Below are 14,730 nucleotides of genomic sequence, written 5' to 3'. Positions count from 1 at the left end.
AACCTCAAAACCGCTTTTCCAGAACGTAACCCTTTTAAGATTTCGGGTCAATTTTTTTCGTTGGGTGACCTGATAATCTATTGCTGTTCCTTTAGAGGTCTATACAATGCATGACCTACGTGCTGTACTTGATAACGAAAGGTAAATATCTCCTACACATTACTTTTATAAAATAAAAGCTTTGTTTTATCCAGACACTGTATCATACAGGTTGGGACACCGGTCTCCATTTCCAAATAAAGACTTACAGGTATAAGTTGTTTAAAAACGTATCACTTATATTGAGTTAGTCGCTCGGCCCTATGGTAGAGGTTTTTAAGAGCTTTTAACACAAAATTAAGCAGTTTTATTCTCCAAAATATAATCGAGTTTGGCCCTTTAATGTTGGTTTCCACACAGGGTGTTATTAGCAAAAACATTTTTTTTCAATGTCTATCTAATTTCATGTGTTCAGTGATATATTGTAATATATTGCAGATTGTGAATTGTAAATGCTTACCTTGGAAATATGTTTTAGTCCTCAAGAAACTAACAGCTAAACGTAAAATAGATAACTTGTCGAGTTTAGAGATGACACTTTGTTCAAATGGTAAAAGACTAGCCAAATGATCTAATTCTGAGTTGAGCCGTAATCTGTGACGTTTACTAGGGTTGCTTTTAGGTGGATCTTTACTCGGGGTTTTTACACTGGAAGAAAGAAACAGTTGAAATGATATATTGGTTATTAGCACATCAACATTACTAAGTTATTTCCGTACAAAATCTAACACTGGCCTACAAGAAGCTGACATTGCATAAAAAGTACACTTCGTGTTGGCTGCAAAACAATGTCAAAGTAAATGCTTCATTGCCACTGTAATGACTTTTCCTTCTTCAATCAATTACAGCTGATTTGACGATTATGTTGTCTTATGTAGTAGACTCAGTATTTTTGAAGAGAGAGGGAGGGGAATAATTTTGAAAAATCAGGGGGTCAAAAATGATTTGTGGCACATATCTGAACCCCAAAAAACATTTAATTTCATCAGCTACATCACCCCAATCAATTTGATTAAAATACAGATCTGTATTTCAATCAGATTTCGCCCCAATCAATAAACATCTCAAATTTACATGTCTACAGAAACAGAATAATTATTTTTTATACTGTTACCTAGGGGGAGCCCCCACCTGATTCTGCCACTTATTAAATATACAAATATAAACCTATGAATTTTTTCGAAAAAGCAAATCCAGTGTAAGCATTATCTGAAACAAACTATTACTTTTTATCCATATGGTGGGATTTACCAATAATAATTCAATTGGTTTTAATTGTATCAAACAATTAAGCTAGAAAAACTAGATGGAATTGATCAGATATATTTAATTAATTTTTTCTAATGAATATATATTATCCAAGGTGGAAATTCAAAAATTCAAAAGATCAATGTACATTAATAGCCAGGAAAGCTAGCACCAGACAATATGGTACCAAATAAGGAAGCATGCCAAGAAAATTCATTTCCATTAAGACTCCCAGTTGTGACAAAAGATGCACTTTTGGTTACAGGGATGATTTGGTCTTGTGGTTTTAAATGGCTACACACTGGGTACTAACAAGATATAATTGGGTCTAAATAATTTCTCGATCAGTATCTATAAATTACCTTCATTTTAATGGAACCACCCACTGAGATGATGTCATATTGACAGATGCGTCAGTCTGCACCATATTATTGTCGTTACCCAAACTTTTAAGAGAAAGTTAGAAATAGCTGTAACATCTTGAGAGAAATTATCATCATGATTTCTTAACTGTTTGAAACTCTCTAGAGATTCTGCTACTTGATCTCTCTTTCCATCGACTTAATTAACTTCTTTCCTATTGCAAACCTTGTTTTTTAAAGGATCATTTGTTAAAGAAAATATTGAAATTCTCTTTTCACTTAATAAAGAGAGTGTAAAATATTGTCGGTTTTGATCAATATGAATACTATATTTGTAAATTGTTAAAGTACTTCTTTTTCTTTCAGTAGTAATCAAAGAGAGGTACCATGGAAGAAGTACCAGGAAGACTCTTGAATTTGGAAGACTCTTGAATTTTGACAGAATGTGAGAATACCGTACTTCAGAGATAAAATTACATTTTAAATCATCATAAAATAAAACATTATGCCTCGTGAGACATTTACTCATTGCACCAGTTTCCCACGTTATTTTTGTTTTTTCAAAATATTAAGCGGAAGACAGTTTCGTTATTTATTCTCAATATTGGCTACATCTGTGGATCACAAAGGAAATCATCACATCCATCTTTAATCATCACATCCAACTTAAATTAAATCATCACATCCAACTTAAATCATTACATCCAACTTAAATAATCACATCAAACTTTAATCATCACATCCTTATTCATCACATCCAACTTAAATCATCACATCCAACTTTAAACATCACATCCACATTAAACTTTAATTATCACATCCAACTTTAAACATCACATCCAACTTTAATCATCACATGCAACTTTAAACTTTAATCATCACATCCAACTTTAATCATCACATAAAACTTTAATCACATCCAACTTTAATCATCACATCCAACTTTAATCATCACATCCAACTTTAATCACATCCAACTTTAATCATCACATAAAACTTTAATCATCACATCCAACTTTAATCATCACATCAAACTTTAAACATCACATCCAACTTTAATCATCACATCCAACTTTAATCATCACATCCAACTTTAACTGATACTTTTATCTTTTACCCAAATCAAGGCAGTTCAGTCATTCTCAACTTTAATTGTAAAACACTTTTCACCCGAATATGATTTTTAGTTAATTATTTCAAGATAAATACTACGTTCTGTCATCAGTGAGTTAATTATTGATGTCATATGAAGAGAAAGAAATGGGGTTTAACATCCACCCAACACAAAACTGGGCCTTTGCGACTAACATATGATAGAATTATATTTCAATAATCCACTTGCGAGCTAAGGTCCTTAGCAGCGGGAGGAACACGGAGAAACACCACAAGGTTAGGTAGGCAGCCCTACTCCTTGTCACGAACAAGAGGGCGATCGAAACCACGCCACTTGACTCAATGGCAGACCATATGATCTAAAGTGCACGAAATAGACGATTTGGCCACCCAACCCATCCTTGATGTCACATTGAACACATAAGGCAAGTCAAGCCCAACCCTCAGCTCTAAAATGCCAGTCTTATGATAAGAGTAACAGACATAAAAAAAATCGACCAGGCCTAAGAAAACTACCTCATACATTTATATAGAAATAATAGATGTGTGAAGCTTTAAAATAAAACCACTAAAACCATTCAAATCATTTGTGGTTGTTCTTAATGTTTAACGTCCACTTCAACTGAAGGTGATATCGCAGACCAGTTGTCTTATTTTCATTTTTATTATCTTAGCGCACACTTAGGCGTCTTTCCTGTCCAAGGAAATCAAAATACCCGGAGTAAACCCACAAGGTTAAGAAGGCGCCCCTATCTCCAAGCCACATACGCTCACACCTGGAATCGAAACCACAACTGCATGCCAGAGGTGACCGACCATCTTAGGATTTTGTCACTAATTTATACTGAATTCTAAGACAACTGATTTAGACGATGAATTCAGTATAAATCTTATGATTTTGTTACTGATTTATACTGAATTCATCATCTGGACCTTGTCTGCTGTACTCGATTTTCATTTACTAAATTTCATCCGGTTGTATTTGACAAGGAGTAGGGTCACCTGTCCAACCTCATGGGTTTTCTCCGGGCCCTCCGCCCACTGCTAAAGACACCTATTTGCAAGTGAATTATTGAAATAAAATTGAACCATGTTTAGTCCCAAAATGACCTAGTTTGTGTCCAGTGGATGTTAAACCCCATTTCTCTCTCTCTCACCAAATTTCATAATGTCAACAGTTGGAACAAAACAGTAGGATGTTAAACCCCATTTCATTTCATTTTCATTATGTAAACATAATAACATAATATATAGTCAAATAAACCTGCTATAACTATATATAACAAACACACATTTAATACACAATTTCCCAAATTAAACACTCATTCTATCATTATATCAAGCTGAAAATTAATATCTGCCCAACAAAATTAATGGAGGAAACTAAATAGTCATTGAGTGAATTCAATATTGATGAATATTGTTAGAATAGCATGGTTGGTGATTTTCTAATGAGATGTTAACAGTTTTGGACCCTTAGAGATTATCTGTGGTCAAAAGAGCAAGCTCTTTATATTGAAGATTAATCGGTAAGCATGTAATCCCCAATTTAAAACTCAGAATAGCAGCAGGGACTCTTGTCACACTGACAGCTGTAGAGATGAAGAAACAAGGCAATGACAAATGATCTTTTCGTATCTCCTATAATTACAGTGTTAGGTTGGTACTCGAGGGAACAATATATATACAAATAAAAACACTAGGCATTTGTCAAGTCAACCTTTATACAACCCTTTTATTTAAAACTCAGAACTTAATTAAAATGACACTCTGAATTTCAAACTGGTATGTAGAGATGTAATTATGAATACCATTTCAAAGATTAGAGTTTCAACTATCTTCTTAATCTCGGGGTTGGATGGCCGAATGGTTAGCATGTGCGCGCTTTATCAGAAGGTCTGTCATTGAGTCACTGGTGTGGTTTCGATTCTCCGGTTATACGTAACAAGGATTAGGGTCACCTGTCCTACCTTGTGGGTTTTCTCCAGTTCCTCTGGCTTCCTCCCACTGCTAAAGACCCCTATGTGCAATCGAATTATTGAAATAAAATTGGGTTTAATACTTGATTCATATTATTACAATGAAATCAGTCCAAATGACTGTTGGATGACCCAGTGCAGCACAGGTTGAAAGTAGTACAACTCCAAAAACGAAAGTGGTAGTCCAACGCCACCTGGCCTATGTTACTCCCCAGTCTGAGCTTCCCCAGTCCGAGCTACCCCTAAACACCAAATTTCAGTCTCAGGACTGTCCTAGTGTAACCGCCAACCCTGAACAGACAAACGACAGTCACAAAGGACTAGTATTGATAATTAGTTACCATGAGGAGAAAACGGAAGGGGGCTACAGGAGGGGAGGGGGGGAGGAGGGTGCAAAAATGCATAGTTCCTCTGTTTTGTTTGTCAAGTTACTGTTTGTTTATTTTCTTAGGGCACAGAATTTTTCCCCCAAGTGAACCCCACTTTCAACTCTTAGATCTATGACTCCTACTATAAAGCCTACTGTGATATAAATAATTCCTGTGATTATGATACTAGTCTAGTAAAAATATACTATAAATCATTTATCACAGATGCCATCATTATTAATAGTGATTTATATTAACTAGGTTCACTATCTGCATATAACTATTATAGAGGCTAAATGAACATTTCACAATATGCCATATCAAGTTGACTTTATACTGACAGTAGAAATCCATTTGGTGTTGGGCAAGCTGGCAGAATAAAAATATAATAAATAGGTTTCAGAAAATGGAGCCAGTAGCAATCAAATAATCCAATAAACAGTATTAATTAACAAATGATATCGTTACTAATTACGGAAAAAAATATGAATATGGTGGCCTTAATCAAATCAATCGACGAGGTAATAATGAAAGGTTATAAAAATGTCTGGGGAAGAATATGTAGTATATATATATATTAGTAAAACTAAATTACTTCTTGCAGAAACAAAGCCAAATATTTTATTACATCTAATTTACATTCTGATATTAGTCCATTAGTTAATTATATTTACAGGTTGCATGGGTTATCTGGGTACTGAGCTCATTACAAGAACCATCTTCATTAGCCCAGTCGGAACAGAACAGTAGGAAGTTAAACCCCATTTCATTTCATTTCATTACAAGAATGTCTCAGTGCTGCTGACTAAGAACATTTTTAAAACTTTCCCTGTCAGAGCCTTAATCAGGCTAGAATATATAGTCTGCCCTTTTAAGTTTCCCCAGGGTACAGATCTGGGCTCCTACTTCAAATTTTTAACTGTCAGTCATTTTTTGATAATGCACAGAAACTTTGCAAATTAAATTCATATTTCATGTTTTTATTTTTGGTATGGCATCGTGAATTTACATGTGTATATCATTTTGTCAGTATGGTATACACAAATATGTATATTGGACTAAGGAATAAAATTTTAATGGTAGTATAATACTATAAATATCTAGAAAAATAATATTTCTGTATCATCATGGACAAATTTATACCTCTGTATACTGTCAATTTTTCATACTTAATGCCAAGGAGGAGCATAAATATTGTTAATTTTCCATGCTTAATGCAAAAGTAGATTTATAGGCCCTAAATGGCTGATCAAAAGTACAATTTTCTCCAAAATTTTCAGACAAATTTTTCACAATATTTATATCATACTCAGTGTTTTATGCAGAGTTTATTAAGATAACTATGTGTATATTAAAATGGGTTTCACTGCTTGGAGAAGAAAACTATTAAATGAACGTTATTATTGGTTTCTTTCGTTTCATGCCATTAGTCATCCATGTTTGGTTATATCTAGTGTTTAAGGCTTTTAAGGTGTCATTTATTCCTTAAGATTTCACTTGGGTACAAATGTAAAGGAATCCATTTTAATAAAATAGAAGAAGCAGATGTCAATAGAAATGTACGAGTTAAGGTGTTAATATAATGCAAGGTGTTAAATAGTCACACTGTGAACTACCACTGGCTCTTAATTACAGTCTTTCCTGCTTCATACCTGAACAATACCTTAACATCCTAGGTCGTCTGCCCAGCCATACAGCCTCACAGTGAATTACATTAACGCATCACATCCTTTTAATTTGCGATCTCAGTCGGAAATAATTCCAGGTTATGTTATTCGCGTTCTGCTTTACACATTTCCTTGTCTATTTTTACCATATTGGACGATATCAATTTGCTTTTTCGTAAGAAAAAATGATGTATTGTTTAATTTACAAACGCAATATATATATTTTTAAATCTTTCAAAAATTTAGAAATCTATTAAGTGCTGACGTTGCCTTTAAAATAATGAGCGTTATTGATACTTTGTTGTAATTACATAATGTTTGGGGTTTTTTTATTAGCTTATTAATAAACTACTGTGAAACCTGAGTATTTATCTCCAAAGATCACTTTTTACAATCCCCTGCTCTCCCTTCTACATAGTCACCCCAGTTAAAGAACCAGTGATAAACTAACTAGATAACCAAAAGAATGCTTTGGGAATCCATATCTATGTAAATTCTTTGTAAAAAAAAACAGATGAGAGAGATGGGGTTTAAGGTACACTTGACACAAACTAGGTCTTTATGACTTAATTTTATTTCAATAATTCGCTTAGCAGTGGGAGGAAACCGAAGGACCCAGAGAAAAACCATGAGGTTGGACAGGCGACCCTACTCCTTGTCAAGTATAACCAGGGAATCCCCCCCCCCCCAAAAAAAAAAAGAACAGGTGGTTTGACCTCTTAAATTCTCATAATATGACAGCATTTCAGCACAATAAAAACAAAAAACTGAGCAGACAAAGTTGACCATACTTATTGTGGATCTAGAAATAGAAATGGCTTCTTACCACATAAAACCCAAATAACTGATTTAGGAATAAAGTATAGTTTATTTTAGTAAATGATTGAATTAAATTCAATGTTTCTCCAAGATGAAGTAGCTTTAAATGTAATGCATTCTCAATTTAATACAAGTACAATGTACGCCATGTTTATGAGATGATTTCTGATGGTCGAAAAGGTTAATGGCTATCTCCCTGTAACACTAGTAAATAAAAAAGCAGCTATAAAATTCAAAATTATGGCTTTTTTGTCAAATCACATCCACATTAAAACTGTGTTTTCTTCTATCAGTAGTGAACATTTTAATGCATTGATTAATTGACTGATTTCTGGCTACAAATGTAGTACTAGCACTAATAAACATCTGATGACAGCTTTAACAAGGTTTTTTGCTCATATAAAGAGAAATAAATTTTATAGCATGTCCCAACTAACCCCCTTCTTCAACATAGCCTCAAATGTGAAAACCTGTGAGGCATAAAGGAAGAACTGTTAACAAATATTATTATTATATTATTTTTTTTTTTGTAAAGTGCATCTGGACATGTCTATCATGAAAGGAGTGTTATTTATATATAGAGAGAGAAATGGGGTGTAACGTCCACTTGACACAAACTAGGTCATGTCGGGAATGACTAACACATGGTTCAGTTTTATTTCAATAATTCGCTTGCGAGTAGGCATCTTTAGCAGTGGGAGGAAACCGGAGGACTTGGAGAAAACCCACGAGGTTGGACAGGCGACCCTACTCCTTGTAATAATAATTATAACATAATAATAATAATAAATGTGTTTTTTTTTCTTAAATTAAATACATTCTGTAATTCAAAAATCATAATGTGATCTTCAAAACAAATGCACATATGACAAAGACTTTTTTTCTTTTTAAGAAGTGGTAAAGAGCATCAGCTCGTTACAATAGGAAGATTTTCTTTTTATTGTTACACAATATATCTTTTGGTTCCATTGGAAAGAAGCACATTTTTATATCTCAACGCTTCCTTTGCTCTAAACCCAAATAGACTATCTATTACAACACTGTATTGCCAGGCAACAAATAAATGCCCACAAATAGCAGCTTTTTCATAAGTGATAAGTTTTCAGGGTTAAGGGCAATAACTACACAGAAGATTGCATGATGGGCAAGTCAAACCTCCCCACAAAGTGAGAAAAAAACCCTGAAAAATGTTGACTGACAGAACATTGCAGTATTTTAGTGACAGTGGCAGTAACTCAGCAATTAATTTTGATAGGGTCCCTGATCAGAACTATATGAACAAATGCAGCAAGTTTGAAAAGAAATCCCATATCTGAGGGTTACAAGGTTCAGTAACAGGGCCAGCAACACTCTGTAAATAAAATTTTGTGACTCTAAATATTCATAGGTTTCCTCCTTTACGACTAGCCTAACAATCACAGTAAGTTTGAAAATACAATTTCAGAAACTCTGACCTATGTAGAGTGTTTACAAGAATTGTGGATGGACACAGCCGATAGACAGACAGATGAAAGTGATACCAATATACTCTTACATAAAATTAACATTTCCATTATATCATAATAGCTTTGGTTTGACCAATTCAAATTGAAAATTATTTTTTGGTGATCTCTAGTTTTCACCAAGTAAAAATGACAAACTAAGAAAAAATATTATTCCTGAATCATAACAGTAAGACTAAAATGGCAACAGATTTTATCACCGACAAACAAACGAGTAGTTATTAATTTATCATAAACAAAACAAACTTACATAGGAAACCACTCCATTCTTACTGTTTAACAGTAAAACTTGTTCAATGTAGAGTTGTTCTCATCCAAACAGGAAGAAAATATTTCAAAATCTAAGAACATTCGTGTTTTGGAAATCCATTTGATAGTCATTTTTACATCTATCTTCGTTCACAATCGCAAAATAATATTTCTTTCAGACAATCTTTCAAATTATATTATCGAAAGAAAATAAAAGCTAACAAAAGACGCTCGGATACATTTAGTAATAAAAATAGAGCTTTGAATACAGAGATTAAACTGTAACAATAGGGATTAGACCTACATCGATGTTCCGCACCATCAACGGAATAAATTTATAGAAATATGATGAAGCAATTCATTAGTTTAATTAGTGTCAGGTTAAATTGACTCGAAGAGAATCACGATAAAAAGACAATTTATATCTGAACAATATTAAACCATGCGATTCATTCATAGTTTCTCTTGGTATTAAGAATATTGTAAAATTACAACCATTAATAATATCAAACGTACTACAACTAAAGTTTTTTTTTTCTTTTTTTTAGGATTTGGGTTTTCCCCTCCAAAGATTTTGTTGGAAAATATTTTCCTTTTAAAACAATATTTTATCATATTGTCAGTGATATCACATCAGTGAAAGCATACGTTAAATAAAGCTTTTTCAAATATATAATATAACAGGTTAAAGGAACAATAACACTCTTGCTATTTGAAAAGCTTTACGTCAGGCTTTTCAAATCATTTCGTTGAATTTTTCCAATTCTTTAAATTAGATGTGTTAGGATGAAATTTGTATCATCAATTAATTGGAATATTGTAAAATAGTACAATCTGTTGACCAGAATAAAGATTGGGACATATTATTCAGTTACAACAAGAGTGGTATTGAGCCTTTAACAGGGTGTATGACACTATTCTTTGGAACCTTAAATGGGTCTAAAAGCACATATTAATGTAATATGAATGTATATAAAATGATTTATATTGAATTTTTCACATTATTTTGGTAATTTCTAATGAATTATATTCGGTGAAATATGTGAACAATCCAAATTATATGGCAGTAGTTTACGCCTGCTTAGTCCATTCTACACATGTATTATTATTATTATTTTGTTGTTTGTGAATTATTGTCTTGTCAGATATGTTTTTCTTTGTTCATTACAAATGGCATCAAAAACCATAGAGTACACGACTTGTGTACTAATTATTAAATGTTCATTGTGTCTTAAATATTGGATAGATATTAGGATCCCATGTTTTCATGACAAGTTAAGTACATAACATTGATTGAAATGTATCAATATTGAATTCTATTATTTTTTTTTTAATTTCAAATATTATGGAAAATATTGAGTTTAGAGGTTTAGCTCCTTCAATTTGCCAAATACGCTTATAATTCAACTGCATGACCAAACATTATCAATCTACATGTAACTAGTATAAATGACTAATTATAGTAATTTTTTTACTATAAACACTGTAATGTTAATAAAACTATAGTAATTATAGTAAATTTCTTACTATGAACACTGTAACGTTAATAAAACTATAGTAATTATAGTAATTTTTTTACTATAAACACTGTAATGTTAATAAAACTATAGTAATTATAGTAATTTTTTTACTATGAACACTGTAACGTTAATAAAACTATAGTAATTATACTAAATTTCTTACTACAAACACTGTAATGTTAATAAAACTATAGTAATTATACTAAATTTCTTACTATGAACACTGTAATGTTAATAAAACTATAGTAATTATACTAAATTTCTTACTACAAACACTGTAATGTTAATAAAACTATAGTAATTATACTAAATTTCTTACTATGAACACTGTAATGTTAATAAAACTATAGTAATTATACTAAATTTCTTACTATGAACACTGTAATGTTAATAAAACTATGGTAATTATGGTAAATTTCTTACTACAGACACTGTAATGTTAATAAAACTATAGTAATGGTCTGAAACATTTTCTTTGGAAATTTATCCAATGTAGCCCTTGCAAAAGGGATCTTAGATAGATAAATATATAGATTCAGGTCGCTGTCTGGCAAAATTCAGATTGCTAACCTTGTGGCAATTCAAAAATCTAGAAAAAACAGACCAAAAATTCAACGAATATTCAATACTTCCATCAAAATTGTTTACAACAACAGTTGCCGAGACTAGATTGGGCAGTGCAATGGTAGTTTTTTCTTGCTAGACCAATAAAATTTATGACAGAGAAAACTTTTTTAATTTAGACTGCAAAATATCAAAACAAATTGCATTTGTCATTATGAAGTTGACAAAGACTTAACATACAAATACATCCACCAAACAAGTTTACATAAAAATTTTAATTTCCTCAAATCAAATCTTAGCACTTACTACAAGACGATAGAGTGATAAATGTACCCTGACACAAACGGTATGGAACAGACCTTTATAATATGAACTCTTTGTGTACAGTTCATTCTCAGGTTAAAATCCGCAGAACATCTAATATAAGGTTTAAATAATGGCACTTTTGCATGCCAAACACAGATCTAGAAGTCTCAGTTCCGTAAATGAAGGTTTCGTCGCTACCGGTAACTAGTAAATATGATCTAGATCATATCCACCCCCTTCCCACTCCCCCAAAACATATGGAAATATTTTATAAATATAACCTGGAAAATTGATACAGGATTGAATGCCAATTTTTAGGAACATAGTAATATTTGAAAACATATATAATCTAATACCATTAGTTTAAACAATATTTTAATTCATGTAAGACATAAGAATATATATAATACTGATATGATGGATTTGAAAACTTAAGTCAAAGCTTACATAAATTCATCTCTAGCATTAAGTGTAAAGTAAATAATATGTCAAGTTGGATAATATTTGAACCATTTTAAATCGAAATGGATACACATTTAGGAACATTCGCAACGAATGGCTCTACAATTTCATAAGATATAGTGCCGAAGGGTCTCCGCATTCTTCATATTTATACTTTCATAGAGTAAAAATTTGTATTACCAGGGTTCCGAGTAATATTATTTCCTTCCCATATCAATCTAACAGAGCAACATTATGAAGAGAAAAGTATGACACATCAAGTGTAAAATACTTTGAGAAAGTAAATTTACAATCAAAGAGCAAGATTGTGAATTCATAGAGTTCAGAGTAATGTTTTTTTCTATTCTCAATTGTAAGCAAACAGTGCATAATTATGGAGAAAAATGTATGACACACTTCAATCTGCTTTCCATTATTCTGTACTAATTTATTTGAAGAAAACTATACACTATTCCTGCCCATATGCATATCATATATGATGATATATATATAGATATATATAAAACAAATAAAAATCAGGTGACCCTATAATTCCGTATCTAATAATTCAGAATATTTATATATGACGCTAAAATAAAACAATTCCAGATGATCTGTCAGAACTGATTTGTAATTTTAATTTAGTTTTGACATTTTTAGTGGCAATCAGAATTTTTTTAAATAACAAACAAAACCCCGCCCTGAATATAACTTCTATAAGAAATGGTATCTTATTAGCATTTTCCAAATATTAAAAAAAATTAAGCAACGACTTTATTTGGTGACCAGATCAGACATCATAGTACAGGAATTTGTTTCAAAAACCATTCCTTTATTTTTATATTCAATGCGAAAGAGACATATTATGCATCTATATCCCAATCCCTGTATTCAAATTTAAAAGCCATAATAGAGAAAACAAGAACAATATCGAGAATAAAATTTTGAAAATATACATATTCCAATATCGATTTAACTAATTAATTACAATCACAATACAACTAATAATTATTATTTATGAATAGCAATAGTTGAGATAATGATCCATGAAATGTCTATATTTGTATTTTGTTTTTCCCCTTTCTGATGATGTATCAATGCGTATAATAGAAAACAAAAATCAATTTGGTTTTATCCAATAAATTCTAATGGACCATTAATCAATTTATTAAAACAAATAAAACAAGATTTTGATCATGTTTTTTGATATCATAAATCAATCTGTCTCGGATTGTTGTTTAAAATACATTGTTTATATATTTTTAATGCTTAGTACATATAATACCTGTTTAGTATAATATTCCTTGTTTCCCTGACAGGAAATTTTCATTTAGCTTTATTTTTAAATTGTGAATAGTATCATATTACAGTATCAGTATTTAGTATCGTTTTACATATGAAATGGATATTTTAAATATTAAATTATATAATTATACTTTAAGGGGGTTTCAGAGCAATACAGGTTTAATCTAATAATGAATATTAATTATCATTAATTTTTGTATTTAATTGATCTAACACTAGATAACAAAAACTATACAGTCCGACAATTGTATTCCTACTCATATCTTTTACCGGCAGCCATTTTATCGGCACTCTTTATTTTTACATTTAAATAACGTTTCGAATCAATAACCATGTTAATCATAGAAAGCATAAAATAATTCAAACATAGGCAGATCATAAATAAAATTAAATTGGCATATCCTTAAATTTATCTTACCTTTTAACCGTTCGACGGCGGCGCTTAGTAGCGTACATAGTCTTAATTACCCAGTCCTCCACCATTCATATGAGCATCAAGTATCTGAATCAGATCTTTCACCTTATAATTATGTCACTACAATTTTACAACACGGCTACATCCCTGTCATGCAACATTTTTACCACTAATTTTCGTTCATCATTTTCGATTTTTTTTTCCGTTAAGTAATAACACAAGTCCTGCACATCCAGATTAATAATATCATGACCGATATGTATATATTTTTTTTTTTTTGGTACTACACTTATAAATTTAATTTTGGAGGAATGCAACTATACGATAGTCCTGGTTGTCTTTTATAGTATTTAATATTGTCAGAGAGTATCAAAAAGACAAGTGTATTATGATTCATGAAGTAATGAGACCTATAGTGTTTTGAACCATGATCTAGCAGACACGCGAGCCATCACTTCAATCAAAGGAAGGCGGCTCATCAATACTGACTCCGCCTCTCCAATTGTCTCAACCAATCCCCAGCTGTTATGCAGAGATCTTTCTGATTTAGTGTCAGAAGTGAACTACCTGTCAATATCCGTTTACAAGACAACTTGAACCAGAGGGCAAAAATGGAGACAAATTTATCAAAAAGTAACAATAACCATTGGACACAATAAAGTCCATTCTTTGCGTCTGCAGTGAGTTGGACAAAACAAAATGTGTAGTGGGGAGGGACTTGTAGCGCGACCACTGCTACATTATCACCATAATAATAAAGACATCTGTTAGGATCAAGTGAGAATATTAACTACAAGTACATGTGAATACAATTAGAAAAAAAAATCCTGATA

General features: G+C 31.7%; 1 protein-coding gene across 1 annotated transcript in view; it reads right to left on the bottom strand.

Moving 5' to 3' along the window:
* Positions 1-13,965, bottom strand: part of LOC126810627 (uncharacterized) — a 43,755-nt gene extending 29,790 nt beyond the window's left edge. Inside the window, exons 1-2 of the mRNA XM_050535809.2 lie at positions 13,901-13,965; positions 500-687 (exon numbers count right to left, since the gene is read on the bottom strand). Coding sequence (XP_050391766.2) covers positions 500-687; positions 13,901-13,965 — 253 coding nt within the window. The remainder of the gene's footprint in view (positions 1-499; positions 688-13,900) is intronic.
* Positions 13,966-14,730: the final 765 nt, after the last annotated feature.

The sequence above is a fragment of the Patella vulgata genome, chromosome 2, assembly GCF_932274485.2.
Source record: "Patella vulgata chromosome 2, xgPatVulg1.2, whole genome shotgun sequence".
NCBI lineage: Eukaryota > Metazoa > Mollusca > Gastropoda > Patellidae > Patella > Patella vulgata.
This window is presented reverse-complemented; position numbering and strand designations above follow the sequence as displayed.